We start from the raw sequence: 19,679 nt of genomic DNA on the forward strand, positions 1-19,679 counted from the left end.
GTTACCTACATTGTTTTGTAAAATGCTATAAAAGACTAAAGGGTGCCAGAGAAGACCTCTTTTATTAAAGATTATCTTCCCTCTTTATTCTCTTACACAAACACCTTAGATTGTCTAAGATGTAATGTTAAACATATACTTTTAAATTGGAAAAGAAAAAGAAAACAAGCTGTAACTAATCAAATTGCTGTAACTCATAAACCAGCAATATACGGGAAATGCTGTAATCCTATTACATTTCTTTGTTTTCTGCCTATGTAAATAAGACCTTAACTTTTCAGCTTCGTAGCACTAACCACATTCCTTTAGAGTCTGTGTTTCCCAGATGTCTATCCTTAGCTTTTCACTTGAATTAACTCTTAAACTGGATTCTGATCCATTTTATTATTTCAGGTTGACACCTCCTACTGCTTTCTGGCTATGCCGGATTCCTTCCTCCCAGCTCTCTTTCTCTTCCCTCCCCTCTGTCTTATCCTCATTATCTTGTTGATAATATTCCCATGAGGTTGCCCTTAGACTTCAACCAATCTCATAACCCCATTCTCCCACACAGCCAACATATTTTTGTGTGCTTACCAAGTGCTGGCAAGAGGAAGACTTCTTTTGGTAGGAAACATAAAATAAGCCATTAGTGTCCAAAAGGCTTACATCTTGGACAAATTCAGCATTTTAAAAGAGGAATCTCTTGGCCAGCTGTGGTGGCTCAGGCCTGTAATCCCAGCACTTTGGGAGGCCAAGGTGGGGGGGATCACCAGAGGTCAGGAGTTCGAGACCAGCCTGGCCAGCATGGAGAACCCCTGTCTCTACTAAAAGTACAAAAGTTAGTCAGGCATGGTGGCACATGCCTATAATCCCAGCTACTCGGGAGGCTGAGGCACAAGAATTGCTTGAACCCAGGAGGTGGAGGTTGCAGTGAGCCAAGATCGTGCCACTGCACTCCAGCCTAGGCAACAGGGTGAGACTCCACCTCAAAAAAAAAAAAGGAATCTCTTTTAACATAACTTGATCTTTAATTTATTGTTGTGGTCATGCAATATGTATCTTTTTTAAAGTTCGTCAAGTGTGAGGCCAATATCACCTCTGATCTGGTGCAGTGGTTCATGCATAGAAGGAACGTAATTAATATTTATAATTAGCTTGAGTTATTTTATATTTTAAGCAAACATTTATATTTGTAAATGCCAAAAGTAGAATATGCTCTTTTTTTTACAAACCTTATCAATAAATATAGAAGTAATCTTTTGTTTCAGATATTTATTCTCATTGGTCTTATGACCAGACACCTTTTCTGAAGTCTTTACACATCTGGTTTTTTTTTTTCTTTCTCTCTCTCTTTAAATACACTTGCCCAATCATTCTGTGCCACTATCATCCCACTCCCACTTTAATTTCACTAAGCTGCATTTACTGTTTAGTATTTCATAATGTGTCTTGCCTTTTGAAAAGGATAAAGTTTTGGCATTAGTACTGTAAATTTGTGATTATATAACAATCAAGTACTGCCAATGTCCCTGAGATAAGATGACTTAAGAGAAATAGGCATTAATAGGAATAGGAAAAATACCAGACAGCATTATCAAGTAAGTAAAGACTATTTTCATGCTCTCTCAATCTCTCCTTTGGCTCTTTCCTCTTCCTCTGGTCTGTGCAGTCCCCAAGAACACACAGTGCCCTCAAGCTAACAGTGTCTTACACTTGCAAAGAAGTGCCTTAGGCTCTGGGCCTCTCTCTCTCTCTCAGCTCCTTCCTGAAGACCTTAACTCTTTCTGGACTGAGCTAGTGAACAGCTAATGTGTTCGTAACCATAATATCTTATTGTTTTGCCCCTCTTAGACAGTATCTGCATTTTAATCTTGGGTCTCTTAGCCAAAGGCAGAAGTAGCCCAGAGAGGCAGGCCTTGAAGCCACGTGCACATAAGACCAAATGTGGTTACTCCTAAACAACATACTGATGATGCCTAGTTTATGAAAATATTTTTCCTTCTGGGTTGCAGTTAGAAATTTTATGTAATCTAGCAGATAAAACAGAAAAACAAGTTTTATAAATTTCATACTGAAGCTAATTCATTAGCTAATTCAGACTAGTTAGTTCACTTTTTTGCATTTTTCTTTAGATAAATTTATATAACATAAACTTATCCATTTTAAAGTGACCAATTCAGTGGCATTTAGTGCACTCACAATGTTGTGTTGTGTAACCACCACATCTGAAAGGAAACTTGTACTCATTAAGCAGTTGCTTCCATTTCCCACTTCCCAGCCTCTGGCAGCCGCCAGTCATCATTCTGTCTCTATGGGCTTACCTATTCTTGATATTTCATATAAATGGAATCATACAATATGTGACCTTTTGTGTCTGGCATCTTTCACTTAGCCTGATGTTTTTGAGGTTCATCCATGTTGTAGCATGTTTTAGTACTTCATTGTTTTTATGGCTGAGTAATATTCCATTTTATTTATCTACTACAATTTATTTATCCATTCACCTCTTGATGGACATTTGGGCTGTAGTCACCTTTGGTCTATTGTGAATAGTGCTGCTATGAACATGTGTGTCCATGTATTTGTTTGAGTACCCGTTCTCAGTTCTTTGGGGTATATACCTAACAGTGGAATTGCTGAGTCCTGGGGAAATTAATTCTGTGTTTAACTTTCTGAGAAACTGTGCGACTGTTTTCCACAGTGGTAGAACTATTTTACATTCCTACCAGTAATGTACAAAGGTTCCAATGCCTCCACATCTTTGTCAACACTTGTTATTTTCCTGTTAATTCATATTTAAATAATCAAGTTTAAATATCTGATATTGGGCATAAATATTCATCCTACAAGGAGATCTTCTAGGGAGTCAAGAAACCAAAGAACTAGGCCATTAATTTGCAATGCAGAAATAATTATTTAAAATTAAAAGGAAAAGATATATTAAATACTTTAATTCATTAACGTGATTTACTTGCACTTCATCTCATTCCAGATTGGACGTGGCTTACAGAAGTACTTACAATATAGAATTTCCATACTACTTGTATCAGAATGTCTGAGGATGCTTGCTAAATAATATAAGTAGTCTGGCTCCACCAAATCTAAGGCCTTGAACTCTCAGGGCATTAAAAGGCAGCAGATGCCTGGGAATCTGCATTTTAAATATACTCTCTTATTTAAACTGAAGTTGAGAACCACTGAGATAACTAGACCAAACGATCTCAGTCAAATAAAGGATTGAAGTTCATCAGCAGCAGCCTTTAAGGTATTTGTAATTAAAGACCTCATTGTGGCAGGACTCTTGGTTCTGTGCAAAGAGAGGTCGTTGGCCCTTTGGAAACTTACAAGTTAATGTAATTAAAGATTGTCTGTTTTTCCAACTTTTGGGATTTGCTTAATAGAGTTTTTGGCATATATTTAGATGTCTGATAAATACTCTGAACATTTTGAGAAGTGTGTCTTTATATTGCATTGAAATGGTTAGAATTTTATTATAGAATCTGAGAATACACCCCAACTTAAGTAGCCGACTTCATGTCTTCATTATTAGAGGTCTCTTCCCCATATGTGTCTTTTAAAGTGTGCCTGAATTTTTAAATTATTAAGTGTGGGACTTTGTATTTCTTTTTTTTTAGAATGATTTTTGTTAAATTGGTCACTTTAATGTTTCTATCACTTTTGGGGGATCAAGATTTTATTAAAAATTTACTGGTAGCTCTGAATCCTTTACTCACTCCCCACCTCCAGATAACAAATGAATAATCCACAGCCCCTCATGGTTTTTAATACACTTATGGGGCTCCATGGCTATGAGGTTGAGAATATTAAGGCTTTCAAGCCTCTTTCTCCTTGTGTACATCTGTAATTTATTTCAGCAAGTTAAAATTTTCCCCTTATTTTTTTACACAGTGGAAAATACTGTAACACTCAATATACCCCACCCCAAAAAAACCCAGACTCCCAGTAATTTCAGTCACTCTAAATGAAAGAAAGCAGAAATGGCCTTTTTAATAGAGAATAAAAGGCTGACATGAACCCCAAGCATTTTCTGTGGTAAAAGAGCAAGAGATACAACCATGAGAAATATTGGGCAGCAGATTAAATGGAGGAGGACACATTGACAAAGATGAAAAAGAGAAATATGTCATGATAACAAAAGAAAAGAAGGGCTTAATTTTAAAATAACAGTGTATTCTCATTTAATGGAGAGACTAAAAGCATTATTCTCTTTGGTGGTCCCTAAATATACTCCTTTTACAGTAATCAGTGTATGTATGCACACTGAAGACTCTTGCTCATCAAGGAAAGACAGGGTTCTATTGATTATACTATGTTTGTAGAATATATAATTCACTTTAGATTTTAGAAAGATGTCCATATACGTATAAAACATGTTCCATGAACATAAAGAAATGGATAATGTTAAATTGCCAGGACATTTTGCTAATATTAAAAACCCCAAGATATTGCTGCTTCTTACTGTGGTATTTAAGATGCTTGTGATTCAGTATTTCTGCTTGTTTTGCTTACGTGATTATCTGTGTATATAAAGGTTCACAAAACCATTTCTGTCTGTTCACTATTGGGGCTAGTGAAAGACTGGGGGTTTTATTGCATGTTTTGTTTTTGCAAAGGCAGATGCCCTTTTTGAGCTGCTTTCCTAGGAGCTGTGACTCTGATGATCCAAGGAACACATTTGCAAGATGACTGACAGCCTGACAGGGTTGGTGTGATGCAGCTTGTGGTCCGAAGTAGAGTGACACTTTACATGTAAATGAGCCACAGTTGCTCCTTTTTAAAAAAATTTAGTAAGAAATCTACTAAAGTGACAGACTTTTATTACCTCCATGTGTGTGGGATACTAAGGTAGTTCTAATGATTCTTCTCTGGCTTAACAAGGAAAAGTCACAAAATTTGTTTTCTGTTTTTCAGAAAACAAAGATGTAAATGTAAGCACTGATACCAGAGCAATGTATTATAGAGTATGACAACTAATTAAAATCAAAGACTTTGTGATTTATTCAGATTTATTTTCACAGGATAGAACAGCACTTTCCAAAATCTGAGTACTTTACAGAGCTCTTTTGTTAGAAATTGCATTTGCAAGAGCAATTTTATAATGCTGAAGAGATCTGCTTTTCTGTAGCACAGGGGAAAGAGGAAATATGTCCATAGGAAGCCTTGTACATGAATGTTCACAGCAGGTTTATTTGCATTAGCCTAACCTAAATGCCCTTCAACAGGCAAATAAACAACACACCATGGCATATCCATTCAATGGAATACTACTCTGCAAAAAAAGGGGAAGAAGCATTGATAGTGCAGCAACATAGATGAATGTAAAATAACTATCTACAAAGCCAAGCAAAAATGAGTATATACCCTATGATTCAATTTGTATAAAATTCTAGTAAATATCTGCAAACTAAACCCTAGGGAAAGAAAGTAAGTCAGTGGCTGTCTGGTGAGAGTGGATTGGGGGAAAGGAAAGAAGAGGGAGGGAGGAAGAACAAGAAGCAAGTAAAAGGTGATGAATATGTTCACTTCCTTGATTGTGATAATGGCTTCACGGGTAGATACATATGTTAAAACTTACAAATTATACATATACACTTTAAATGTCTGCAGCTTATTGTATGACAGTTACAGGTCAATAAAACTGTTAAAAAGAAAAATCAACACAAATCACTCTTTTACATACATCCTCTAATCCCTTGTTCCTTCCTTTCTTAAGGCATTAGCTTGGCAAAACCCCATTGTCTGCCAGTTCCATTCCTGCACCAATGCAACTGTGTGTGGTTGGCAAAAAATAAACTACACTGAGGCCAGGTGTGGTGGCTCACGTCTGTAATCCCAACACTTTGGGAGGCCAAGACAGGAGAATCCCTTGAGGCCAAGAGTTTGAGACCAGCCTGGTCAACATAGTGAGACCCTGTCTCTTTAAAATAAATAAATAAAGTGACACTTGAGAAGAAGTTATATAAAATAAGGGTACAGTAGAAAACCAATTTTTGTTCAAAAATTATGTCTATATACAACTTATAGAAAGAACATTTGGAAGTTTAGAAACCAAAAAATAAGCAGTAGCTATTTCCTAGCAGGATACAGGTGATTTTTATTTTCTGGTTTATGTTTTTCTGTACAATCTGACTTTTTTTTTTTTTAACAAGCAGCATAGATTACTTCTATAATCATTAAAATGAAAAATTCTGTTTCTACTTTGAGATATTAGACTATCATCTGTATGGGGTGTGTTTGGCAAACCTACATGTGGGATTGTATAAATAGGAGGGTCAGAGGCTGCTTTGGAATACCCAGAGCTTCTGTAAGTATCCTTTTTTGCTGGTCTGACATTTTCCCCCACCATTTCCCCTCCTCCTTGTAGCTAGAAGACGAAATTACAACACTACGACAAGTTTTGTCAGCGAAAGAAAGGCATCTAGTTGAGATAAAACAAAAGCTCGGCATGAACCTGATGAATGAATTAAAACAGAACTTCAGCAAAAGCTGGCATGACATGCAGACTACCACTGCGTAAGTATCATATGAACAGTGTTTTATTAACTCAGCCTGCTGGCTCCTCACTCTGTTGTATTTTGTTTCATTTTTCCTACAAGGCTGATTTGGCACATGAAGCTAGGAAAAAAAAAATACTTTCTCTAAAAGCAAAGCAAAGAAATGTGAATAATCATTAAGTATGTTGCATGTGAAGCAGATTCTATAAAGTAGCTTCATGAAATAAAACTCTGTTCACTGAAACTCTGTTTTCACTCAGACTACTTTCATTAGGTTTTATTGTTTAAATGTTTTTCTCTTTATATTTTTAAACATTTGTCAAATATACTTTTTTTAAAACTTTTTCTCATAAAAACTATAAATGGGAAGGTGTTTTCTCCTCAGCACACTTGACACTCACTATGTATGTCTTCCAAAAGTGGTTGGCAGTTTCAATACTGACTTGTTGGCAATTGATTTACAAAGAAATCCTTGTACTTCTCATCTTTTGTTTTGCACTTTTCATTCTCCCTATTCTAGGGAATATTTAGAGCTGGGTTTAGACCAGTTTTAGAGCTGGGTTTAGATTACAGTTTTGGCCCTGTAATCCCAGCACTTTGGGAAGCCGAGGCGGATGGATCACAAGGTCAGGAGATCAAGACCATCCTGGCTAACATGGTGAAACCCCGTCTCTACTAAAAAATACAAAAAATCAGCTGGATGTGGTGGCATGCCCCTGTAATCCCAGCTACTCGGGAGGCTGAGGCAGGGGAATCCCTTGAACCCAGGAGGCGGAGGTTGCAATGAGTTGAGATGGCGCCACTGCACTCCAGCCTGGCAACAGAGGGAGACTCTGTCTCAAAAGAAAAAAAGAAGAAGAAATGGTTTTTGCTTTGCCATTATCATCCTGTCTAGTGTTAGGTAAGTTATAGAATAATCTCGATTATTCTATAATCACACTTTTTTTATTAGATTATTCTTAAGTTGCATGAAATATTTAATGATGATGGTACTTTTCTAATGTTGCAAAGTTGAGTTAACTGCCAGGGGGTCTTGTACCAAAGGGGAGAACTCCACATATGTGATGTGATTTTTCTTCTTTTTGTGTATTGGGGGTTAGGGGCTGGTGAGGAAATCACAGAGGCTTTATCCCTAGGCCTAACTTTAGTCCCAAATTTCACCATTAAGACATTGTCTTTGGGTTATGCATTTTCTTCTCTACTGTCACACTTTGGAAGGTAAAGATATTGCATTCCTAATACCTAAGTGGGAGTCGATTTTTCTCTCTTTCTTCTAGGCATAGAGAGACCTGATGGTAGGAAGAGGTACCAATAATTGACAGCAATTATTTCAGTTTTGCCAGCAGCCAACTTTGCCTGCTGGTTCCTAAGAACTAAGATGTAAGACTTTTTGCTGCTATGAGAAGATGTCCTTTGTATGAGGAATTGGGTCTAAAACGAGCATGACATCTCCCCAACTTCCTTAGTTTCCATAAGAATGAGAATGTTTTTCTCCCTCTAAATATGGCCTACCAGTCCTATTGGGCTCTATGCTTGTGCCCCCTAAGGACTCAACCAGATAGGTTCAGGGCACAGCCCAGAGTCAGGCAGAATGGAGCCAGGAAGCTTGTCAGTTTATCTCCAGAAGTTAACCAGCCTTCCCCAAACTAATGATGGCAATTACAGGAAAAAATAAGAAACCACACATTGATGTGCATCAATTTAAAAGATAAATTGCAACACCATATGAACAATCTCCTGAAAGGATACCTGGATTTTAGGCATTAAATTAAATAAGCTTATCTGTCAGTAGTTTTGGCCTCTGTCTTTCCACTTTCGTGGCCAATACCAATTAATGGCCCTGACAGTGTAAAGCTGAACAAGCTCTAATTCTCTGGGTTTGGTCACCTCTGTATTTAATCCAGGCCTGAGGGTTTTGTATACACTTGTCTGAACTTTGCTGTGGGGTATAAGTACCAGGACGACCTTCCTGCATGGCCTTCCTAATCACATTGCATAGGTAAACTAACCAAATGGAAGGCGGGGCAATGCTGGCAGTTTTGTTGCTGAAGGAGAGAGGTGCCTGGCAGGGAGGTGGGAATGTCTGAGCAGAGGGAGTGCCAAGTTTGTGCAAGGTCTGCTAGGGGAAGGGAGGGGAGAGACTCATATTCCTCCTGGGACTGGAAATAGAGCTGGTAAGTTCAAGGAAGGCTTCTAGCCTCTTCCCACAGGGGATAATGTCTAATTTGTGTTTTTCCATGTTTGAAAAACTAATAGGTTTTATAGCCAGGTAGTCTACTTAATGTAAAGCATTTTGCTGGATGAATAGCCTAGATTTATTCTGGGGTTATGGAGTTTAGAGTCTAGTTAGGAAGACAGAGTTTGAGTTTTGTTGTTGTTGTTGTTTGTTTGTTTATTTGACAAAATCATGGACAAGGGGGATAGAAAGGATTTGGAGGACAGATCAACAGTGGTTTGCAGGCGGATGATGAAGGAAATAGGACCAAGTGTGATGTCTAGGCCTTCGACTTGGGTTACTGAGTGAGTGTTGGAACTGTTTACGAGCATTGTGGTTAGGCTCATGGCTGCTTGGGTTGAAATCTAGGCCTTGCTGCATTCATGAAGTGGATCATCTTAATACCGATCCCATAGGTAGTGAAGATTCAGTAAGTTAATGTTCGTAAAGCCTGCAGGACAGCATCTGACACTTTGTAGGCATGAAGTGATTATTTGCTGCTGTGAGAAAGATTGAGAAACAAGTCTGGAGGAGAGGCCCAATAATTCGTTTTGGCTCCATAAAGTCTGAAATGCCTAATAGATAAACAGATTTATAGACTGAGAGGACAACTCAGGGGAAAAGTTTAAGGCAGAGATGGACATTTGGGATTCATCTGCATATAGATAACATCGAAAACTAGATGACTAGATGAGATTTCCCTGGGGATTACTTAATAAATACAAATGGTCATGAACTCACTAACCTTTAGGAATGAAGTGAACTTTCCTTTGTAGGGAAGAACCAGTCCCTCTCTTTAGGAGGAGGCATAAGTCTATCAACCATATAATTTGGGGAAAGGGTCTGTCTCCAACCCTTTCCTCTTGGTTGCTGAGGGAAGGCAGCGGATCTTAATCATATGTTTGGAGGAGCGATAAAATCTGTATCCCTCTGAATTAATTAAACCCCTGCTCTTAGTGCTGTTTATGATACCCATTCCAGGACAAAATCTACACCTCATATGATGAAAAATTTGATGTGAAGAAATGATGAGCTATGATCAGGTTAGGTTGGGTAGAATTAGATTTCAAAGCACTAAAAAAAATTTTTAGCTGTCAGAGGATGTGTGTGATTCCCAGAGGCAATACTTTGCATACTGATTAAGCAATCATGACCCATTTAGTTTGATTTATGATGAAAAGAAAATCTATGGTATGTTAATGAAAGATCTTGGCATATTTCAGTCTGCAGTAGGATTCAAATTGAAATAGGCCTTGATAAGTAGGAATAATTACACAGCAGACTGAAATTATCTCGTTTTCAGAAAGCTTCCAGGAATACAGGAACAGGTCAAGGGATCATATCGGTATCCAGGGTTTCTTGTTGCTGTTGTTCTTGTCATAGTTTTTTACTTGCCTAGATTTGTATCTAAGAACATACAAAAAAGTCCTCCCCATTTTTTGGTTTTCTGCTGCCTTTTTATGTTGTCTTTGGACTTCAAGGAGACATGGGAGAGGTGGGTGACTTTGGGGTAAAGGAGGAGAAATAGAATCTCTTCTGTAGGCAGAAGTAGAATCAGGAAATGCAACTTTATGGTGGGCTATTCAAAGCAGTGGGCTTCATTTATTCAACAAGTGTTCTGCTTTGCTAACCCATGAAACATGAAATCCGCTCACTAGTAAACCCCTCTGAATTGTGCCACAATCTGAATGGTAAGTCGACAGAGGGCAGAGGTTTTGGAAAGGAATTTAAACTAGTCCATCTTTTTGAAAGCTTAATAACTTTATCTTATATAAAGAGGACAAAAAGCCTCACATTCAGCATTTTAAAAACCCACAGTGCTCAAAAATTCAAGGTTAGTTTATGATTTATTTACTCTTTGATTTTGTGCTTCTAAGACTTCCAGGCCATTATGGTCAGGAATTCTTATTATCTCTTTTTATGAGGGAGCCTGGTTGTAGCACTATTGAGTTCAGGAGTGCCAGTGAAGATTAAAGACCTAATTTTAAAAGATGCACATACCCAATCTCTCACATGGTTGTTCATTCTTTTTACCTTCAGGCTTTCATCTTATTACACAAGGCAGGAAGTAGATTCTTTTTTTCTAGATTCAAGTGGTAAATTTATGTTCTGATAACATATTTAGGGAGCCTTTGGAATAAAATAATCTTAAATTTCTTTTGTATCTTTAGTGAAATGCTGCACATTCAACCATTAAAGGAACACTCTTTTAAATCTCCTAAGAGGAAATATATTCGTGCTATAAAATATCTTCTTCTAAAAAGATGAATTTTTTATTTCTTCTAGTTGTATGTAGAAAAACGCTTTATTTAAGTCAAAACAATTTAGAAAACAACATGCTTTCTCCTTTTGATTATTAACACCGATGTTCAAATTAGTAAAACATGTCAAGTGGACTTTGCATGAAAAGTCAACAGAATGCTTTTTATTTGGCTTGCAGAGACCCTTACCTCACATTACTGAAGATCCCCTGTTGGCGTGCTGGCCAAACAGCTAACCTGTCCTTGCCAATAAATGCTATCCATTCCAGCCAAAGTGAGTTTCTGAAAAGTAAAGCCCACTTTCCTGTTGACTTTCATTGAAAAACAGGAAGTTTACATGTACTCAACACCAAACATCTCTCAGTAAACAGTCTTAAATGACTTAATGCATATCAGGTGCTCTATAAACATTAGCTGCCATTGCTTTAAAAAACATCAGCTGCTATTGCCATTGCTGCCAAAGAAAGGCAAATGTTTAACTATGAAAGTAATGGCAGCTAACGTTCAGCCCTAGACCAGATTTGTGCTTTGTTGGGAAGCGCAGGTCCCTACAGCGGTGTTGTCTGCTAGAATGGCTTTAGAACACACAAGGGCAAATTTCTCTTCACTCACCTGAAAGCTTCAGTTGTTCTCTTGAGTTAGAAGCTTCACATTGGAAACTCCTGATTCTGCTCCTGTAGCTGAAGTGAGGACAGGCACAGAACACAGACTTGAAGCATATGCTTTCAACGTTTCTGCCACCTAATGCACAACTGACGGCAACTCGAAGATATCTTACACATTCCTGCTTTTACTTAAGGAAAACATATTGTTCCTCTGCTCTATCAATTATGTAAGTCAGCAATGGTGAACCTATATTTAGCTTAAAGTAAGAGAGCTAGCAATCTGAAATGCTAAATACTATTTCTATTTAAGTTACAAGATTGTCAAGTCAATCAAGGTGTTAGTATTTAAGTTGTTTTTCATTATTTGAATATTATTGCACATAGTTTTATATGATAGTGTTGAAAAACAATCTTAAGTATTAAAAATGTGCCAGATTTGGCCGGGCGCGGTGGCTCACGCTTGTAGTCCCAGCATTTTGGGAGGCCGAGGCGGGCGGATCACGAGGTCAGGACATCTAGACCACGGTGAAACCCCGTCTCTACTAAAAATACAAAAAAATTAGCCGGGCGTGGCGGCGGGCGCCTGTAGTCCCAATTACTCGGCGAGGCTGAGGCAGGAGAATGGCGTGAACCCAGGAGGCGGAGCTTGCAGTGAGCCGAGACTGCGCCATTGCACTCCAGCCTGGACGACAGAGAGAGACTCCGTATCAAAAAAAAAAAAAAAAAAAAAAAAAAAGGTGACAGATTCCATGGCACAATAAAGGGAGTAAAATGCAATACATCGAGTGCCATGGCTCACACCTATAATCCTAGCCCTTCAGGAGGCCGAGGTGAGAGAATTGCTTGAGCTCACAAGTTCAAGATCAGCCTGGGCAGTGTGGTGAAACTCCGTCTTTACAAAAAATGCAAAAAATCAGCCAAATATGGTGGCGTGCACCTGTAGTCCCAGCTACTTAGGGGGCTGAGGTGGGAGGATTGCTTGAGCCCAGGAGATGGAGGCTGCAATGAGCTGTGTTCACTCCACTGCACTCCAGCCTGGGTGACCAAGTGATACCCTGTCTACAAATAATAATAATAATAATAATAATAATAATTTAAAAAAAACACCAACTTCTTTTGGCTGACAGCAGTGTTTTTTTTCCCCAAGACTCAGGCTCCTAGCTTCAGGAGGGGGATCTATCTTACTCATGCAATTTTAAGATCAAGTTCAATCAGGATGCAGCATAAGGTTACAGGGCCTGTGCAATTCATAACTCCTGAAGCACCATTTGCTTAGACCAGGCATGTCCAATATCTGGGCTTCCCTGGGCCACACTGGAAGAAGAATTGTCTTGGGCCACACATAAAATACACTAAGGATAGCTGATGAGCTAAAAAGAAAAAAAAGTTGCAAAAAAAAAAAAAAAAAACTCGCAATGATTTAAGAAAGTTTATGAGTTTGTGTTGGGCTGCATTCAAAGCTGTCCTGGGCCACATGTGACCCATAGGCCATGGGTTGGACAAGCTTGGCCTAGGCTATAGTGTGAGTGGTGCTCCTTGGTGCTTTTAAGTACTTGGAGCCCAATGGCCTATTTCTCATGGGGTCTCTGATTACTTTGTTCTTAAAAATCATTTAACCCTTTCTCGCTGTTTACCCTTTTGAAATTTCTTTCAGTTGTTGATTTCCAAGTAATGTATATAAAATAGCAACTAACTGTTTTCAAGAAATGTGATGGTTAGCTGGGCTCAGTGGTGCTTGCCTATAATCCCAGCTGCTGGGGAGGCTAAGGCAGAAGGATTGCCAGAGTCTAGGAATTCAAGGCCAGCTTGGATAATATAGTGAGATCCTAAGTCTATATATATATAAAAGGAATATGATGTTTAGCCTAGGGAAGAGGTGTAAAAATGTGGGAAAAAAATGTGCATTTTAGCATTCTTGAAATACAGTATTATTTCTCTCTCTGAACACTGGTGCTATAGAAAGCTGACCCAAGTCACCTTTAAATGTCTATCATCTTCAAGGCAAAAAGACATTTTAATGGAAAGCAGGCACCCTGGACTAGGCCCTAGACTTACCTGTGTCACTAAGAGTCACATAACTCTTTCAGGCCTCAGTTTCATCATCTGTAAACTAAAGGGATTTAGCTCCAATGCCCTTCAGATTTAACATTAAATAATTCTTGGAAATAAGGAGTCCTAAAATCTTTAACACTGCATTAAACTACCTGTATAGCTGAATTTTAACTATAAAATTTCACATAGAAATAGACTTGCATTTTTCATGGTGGGGACATAAATAATATTAATACCACACTAAAGTAATCAGATCGCTGCATATGCTCACCTCCCATTTTGCTATAGAAATGTGTTTAAAACACAATGTAGCTATCACCTATTTTCAGTATATACTTCTCTCTAGCTAGCTATATTTAAATTATGCATTAAATTCAGAATGTCACACACACAGAAACAAGTGTTTAAAAAAATCATATCTTAATTCAAAACATTCTCAAATATGTAAACTAAATGGAAAAGCTTAAAAGAAAATTAAATATTGGGTCTAATTGTAAGAATTCTTGAAGAAATGTGGAACCAACACAAGAATGAATTCTCTAACTAGTAGCCAGTCCCAACTTCATACAAAAGCCACAGATATTGCAGACTATTTATTTTTCCCTTGAGTCACCTTTCAGGCCACACAGAGTCAGTGGCAGGTGGTTGCTCAATAGACTTTCTTCCTCTCCTCCACCATTCCCTGGTTTCCTTTTTACCCTTATCACTCCCTTCTCCCTAGGGCTCAGTCCGTTCTGCAGGCACCAAGTGGCCAAGGCCCCAGGGACCTCTGGCCTTGATTGGACAGAAAGAAGTTGCTTTTACAGTCTTCTCAAGGGTGCAGGCTTAAGTCTTTTTAATTCTTCAAAATGGGACATTTAAAATACAGCACAACCCTTTTCGTGCCGTATTTGATGGCATCACAAAGCAGGACAGCTAGAGCAGAGGCCCTAAGGTAGGAGGGGGCCTGGTATGTTCCAGGGACAGTGAGGAGGCCAGAGGGTCTGGAGCAGAGTCCAGGAGTAAGAAGAAATGAGAGGGGACCAGACTGTGTAGGGCCATCAGAAGGCCCACCTGGTGGACTCTGGCTTTTCACTGTGAGTGTTATGAGGAGATAGTGCAAGGCTTTGAGCAGAGACCTGCTCCAATTTAATGCTTTAATGGGTCCCTCTGGCTGCGGTGTTGAAAAGGGACTGTAGAAGGATAAGGTGGAAGTATGGAGTTTAGTTAGGAGGTGATTGCAAGAGCCCTGGTGAGTGATGATGGCGGCTTGAACTAAGGTGGAGAGTAGTGGAAGCAGTGAGAAAATAGACTCCACATCTATTTTGAAAGTTGAAATGAACCAACAGGGTTTTCCTGATGAATTTGATTTGGAGAATGAAAGAAATAGAAAGGTTAAAGATGATGCTAGTCTCCTATTTTGGCCATTCAATAGATTGTTCTATTTCCTTACCAAAACACATAAGTTTTTGCACAGGAAAAAAAGTTTTTCTTGATGTTTTTCAGAATTGTGATGTCAGTAGAGTCCTGGATTGAGTCTAATTCTGAATCACAGTCCATAGTGTAATAATGTTTCATCAGCATATAATACTGTACTTTCCTCACTTCCAACTCCTTTATTTATTTATTTGTGGCGCAATTTCAGCTCACTGCAGCCTCTGCCTCCTGAGTTCAAGCGATTCTCCTGCCTCAGCCTCCTGAGTTGCTGAGACCACAGGCATGTGCCACCCCGCCCTGATTTTGTTTTGTTTTGTTTTGTTAGTAGAGATAGGGTTTCACCATGTTGGCCAGGCTGATCTCTAACTCCTGACCTCAGGTGATCCACCCTCCTCAGCCTCCCAAAGTGCTGAGATTGCAGGCGTGAGCCACGACGCCCAGCCTTGAGCTCCATTTTTAATGCTCTTTTCACAGATCTGATTTCATTACCCAGTTACTACTTACTGAAACCTTCATCAGCATCCTAAAAATATAACTGTGGTAGGAAGTCCAGATTTTTCTTTATTTATTTGTAAATAAGTCATTTTGCTTTTAAGGCCAAAACTACTACATTTAAATCTTGCTTTCTGAGTCTATACTTAATCCAAGTGTTCAAGACACTGCTTTGGAAAACTATTTAGTAGCAGGCTTCTTCTGAAGAATTCTTAGCACATGACATTTCAAGATCACACCTCACTAAAATCTTCTAATGATGATTGGTGTTTTTATTTCTAGTCTTTAACATTTTTAATATTTCTAACTGTCTTATCACTAATGACAATTTAGATAATTTTTTATCTTTTAAAATTTTATTTCAATAGTTTTTGGGAAACAGGTGGCTTTTGGTTACATGGATAAGTTTTTCAGGGGTGATTTCTGAGATTTTGCTGCACCCATCACCCAAGCAGTGTACATTGTACCCAAGGTGGAGTCTTTTATCCCTCACCCCCCTCGAACCCTTCCCCCTGAGTCCCCAAAGTCCATTACATTGTTCTTATGCCTTTGCATCCTCACGGCTTAGTTCCCACTTATAAATGAGAACATACAATGTTTGATTTTCCATTCCTGAGTTACTTCACTTAGAATAACGGTCTCCAACTCCATCCAGATTGCTGCAAATGCCATTATTTCATTCCCTTTTATGGCTGAGTAGTATTCCACGGTATATATGAATATATATTAACTAGACTCAGAAAGCAAGATTTAAAAGCAAGATTTAAATATAGTAGTTTTGGCCTTAAAAACAAGAGGACTTATTTACAAATAAAGAAAAATCTGGACTTCCTACCACAGTTATATTTTATATATATATGTATATATAATATATCAGATATATATTTTATATATATGTATACATAATATATCAGATATGTATTTTATATATATATCACATTTTCTTTATCCACTCATCAGTTGATGGGCATGTAAGCTGGTTCCATATTTTTGCAATTGCAAATTGTGCTGCTATAAATATGCATGTGTAAGTGTCTTTTTCATAAAATGACTTCTTTCCCTTTGGGTAGATACCCAGCAGTGGGATTGCTGGATTGAACGGTAGTTATGCTTTTAGTTCTTTAAGGAATCTTCATACTGTTTTCTATAGTGGTTGTAGTAGATTACATTCCCACCAGCAGTATAAAAGTATTCACTTTTCACCACATCAGTGCCAATGTCTATTATTTTTTGATTTTTAAATTATGGTCATTTTTGCAGGAGTAAGGTGGTATTTCATTGTAGTTTTAATTTGCATTTCTCTGATAATTAGTGATGTCGGGCATTTTTTCATGTTTGTTGGCCATTTGTATATCTTCTTTTGAGAATTGTCGATTCATGTCTGTATTAGTCTGTTATCATGCTGCTGATAAAGACATACCCAAGACTGGGTAATTTATAAAGAAAAAGAGGTTTAATGGACTCACAGTTCCACGTGGCTGGGAATGCCTCACAATTATGGCAGAAGGTAGAAGGCACATCTCACATGGCAGCAGGAAAGAGAGAATGAGAGTCAAGCAATAGGGGAACCCCTTATAAAACCATCAGATCTCATGAGACTTATTTACTACCACAAAAATAGTATGTGGGAAACCATCCCCATGATTCAATTATCTCCCACCAGGTCCCTCCCACAACACGTAGAACTTATGGGAGCTACAGTTCAAGATGAGATTTGGGTGGGGACCCAGGCAAACCATGTTAATGTCCTTTACCCACTTTTTGATGGGGTTGTTTTGTTCTTGCTGATTTGTTTGAGTTTCTTTTAGATTCTGGATATTAGTCCTTTGTCAGATGCATAGTTTGCGAAGATTTTCTCCCACTCTGGTTTGTCTGTTTGCTGATTATTTCTTCTGCTGTGCAGAAGCTTTTTAGTTTAATTAGGTCCCATATGTTTATTTATGTTGCATTTGCTTTTGTGTTCTTGGTCATGAACTCTTTGCCTAAGCCTATGTCTAGAAGACTTTTTCTGATGTTGTCTTCTAGAATTTTTATAGTTTCAGGTCTTAGATTTAAGTCTCAGATTCATCTTGAGTTGATTTTTGTGTAAGGTGAGAGATGAGGATCCAGTTTCGTTCTTCTACATTCTTCTACATGTGTGACTTTCCAATTATCCCAGCACCATTTGTTGAATAGGGTGTCCTTTCCCCACTTTATGTTTTTGTTTGCTTTGCCAAAGATCAGTTTACTGTAAGTATTGGCTTCATTTCTGGATTCTCTGTTCTCTTCCATTGTTCTACATGCCTATTTTTATACCAGTACCATGCTATTTTGGTAACTACAGCTTTGTAGTGTAGTTTGAAGTCTGGTAATGTGATACCTCCAGATTTGTTCTTTTTGCTTAGCATTGTTTTGGCTATGTGGGCTTTTTTGGGGGTTCCATGTGAATTTCAGAATTGTTTTTTCTAGTTCAGTGAAGAGTGATAATGATATTTTGATGGGAATTGCATTGAATCTATAGATTGCTATTGGCAGTATGGTCATTTTCACAATACTGATTCTACCCATTCATGAGCATGGGTTTTCATTTGTGTTTCCATTTGTTTGTGTTTCTTTGGTTTCTTTCAGCAGTGTTTTGTCATTTTCCTTGTAGGTATCTTTCACCTACTTGGTTAAGTATATTCCTAAGTATTTTATTTTTTATTTTTTGCAGCTATTGTAAAAGGGATTGAGTTCTTTATTTGATTCCCAGTTTGGTCATTGTTGGTGTACAGCAGTGCTACTGATTTGTGTACATTGATTTTGTATCCTGAAACTTTACTGAATTCATTCATCAGATCTAGTAGCTTTTTGGATGAGTCTTTAGGGTTTTCTAGATACGCAGTCATATCATCAGTGAACAGCAACAGTTTGACTTCCTCTTTTCCAGTTTAGATGCCTTTTATTTCTTTTTCTTGTCTGATTGCTCTGGCTAGGACTTCCTGTACTATATTGAATAGAAGTGGTGAAAGTGGGCATCCTTATCTTGTTCCAGTTCTTGAGGGAATGCTGTCAACTTTTCTCCCATTTAGTATGGGGCTGGCTGTGGGTTTGTCATAGACGGCTTTTATTATCTTGAAGTATGTCCCTTCTATGCTGATTATGCAGAGATCTTTAATCATAAAAGGATGCCATATTTTGTCAAATAACTTTTCTGTGTCTATTGATGATCATATGATTTTTGTTTTTAATTCTGTTTATGTAATGGATCACATTTATTGATTTGCATATGTTTAAGCATCCCTGAGTCCCTCGTATGAAATCCACTTGATCATGGTGGATTATATTTTTGATATGCTGTTGGATTCAGTTAGCTAGTATTTCGTTGAGGATTTTTGTATCTATGTTCATCAGGGATATGTTTTCTTTTCTTGTTATGTCCTTTCCTGGTTTTGGCATTACCTTTGGTGATACCAGCTTCATAGAATGATCTGGGAGGATTTCCTCTTTCTCTGTCTTTTGGAATAGTTCCAGTAGGATTGGTACCAATTCTTCTTTAAATGTCTGATAGAATTAGCTGTGAATGTATATGGCCCTGGACTTTTTTTTAATTGTCAATTTTTTTTATTACTGTTTCAATCTCGCTACATATTATTGGTCTGTTCAGAGTTTCTATTTCTTCCTGATTTCATCTAGGAGGGTTGTATTGATATATTTCCAGGAACTTATCCATCTCCTGTAGATTTTCTAGTTTGTGTGCATGAAGGTATTTGTAGTAGCCTTGAATGTATTTCTGTGGTATCAGTTGTGATAGCTCCCATTTCATTTCTAGTTGAGCTTCTTTGGATTCTCTCTCTTGTTTTCTTGGTTAATATTGCTAATGGTCTATCAATTTTGTTTATCTTTTTGAAGAACCAGATTTTTGTTTCATTTAACTTTTATATCATTTTTTGGTCAATTTCATTTAGTTCTGCTCTGATCTTTGTTATTTTTTTTTTTCTTCTGCTGGGTTTGGGTTTGGTTTGCTTCTGTTTCTCTAGTTCCTTGAGATGTGACATTAGGTTGTCTATTTGGGGTCTTTCAGACTTTTTGATGTAGGCATTTAATGCTATGAAATTTCCTCTTAGCACTGCTTTTGTTGTATCCCAGAGGTTTTGATAAGTTGTCTCACTATTATCATTCA

The 19,679-nt window shown here is 37.9% G+C and overlaps 2 protein-coding genes across 11 annotated transcripts in view; one reads left to right on the top strand and one right to left on the bottom strand.

Moving 5' to 3' along the window:
• Positions 1-19,679, top strand: part of TPD52L1 (TPD52 like 1) — a 107,286-nt gene that overhangs the window by 65,909 nt on the left and 21,698 nt on the right. For all 7 annotated transcript variants that reach the window (XM_032158294.2, XM_032158304.2, XM_032158346.2 and 4 more), the window contains exon 3: positions 6,368-6,516. In XM_032158294.2, the coding sequence (XP_032014185.1) occupies positions 6,368-6,516 (149 nt within the window). The remainder of the gene's footprint in view (positions 1-6,367; positions 6,517-19,679) is intronic.
• The window catches only part of HDDC2 (HD domain containing 2), a 77,353-nt gene that overhangs the window by 3,960 nt on the left and 53,714 nt on the right, over positions 1-19,679 (bottom strand). For all 4 annotated transcript variants that reach the window (XR_004248841.2, XR_004248839.2, XR_009212482.1 and 1 more), the window contains exon 7: positions 11,586-11,653. Coding sequence is in view for 1 of the 4 variants with exons in the window: in XM_032158252.2 (XP_032014143.1) it covers positions 11,621-11,653 (33 nt within the window). In the remaining 3 variants the exon portion in view is untranslated. The remainder of the gene's footprint in view (positions 1-11,585; positions 11,654-19,679) is intronic.

Source organism: Hylobates moloch, unplaced genomic scaffold (assembly GCF_009828535.3).
Source record: "Hylobates moloch isolate HMO894 unplaced genomic scaffold, HMol_V3 SCAFFOLD_2, whole genome shotgun sequence".
Classification (NCBI taxonomy): Eukaryota; Metazoa; Chordata; class Mammalia; order Primates; family Hylobatidae; genus Hylobates; species Hylobates moloch.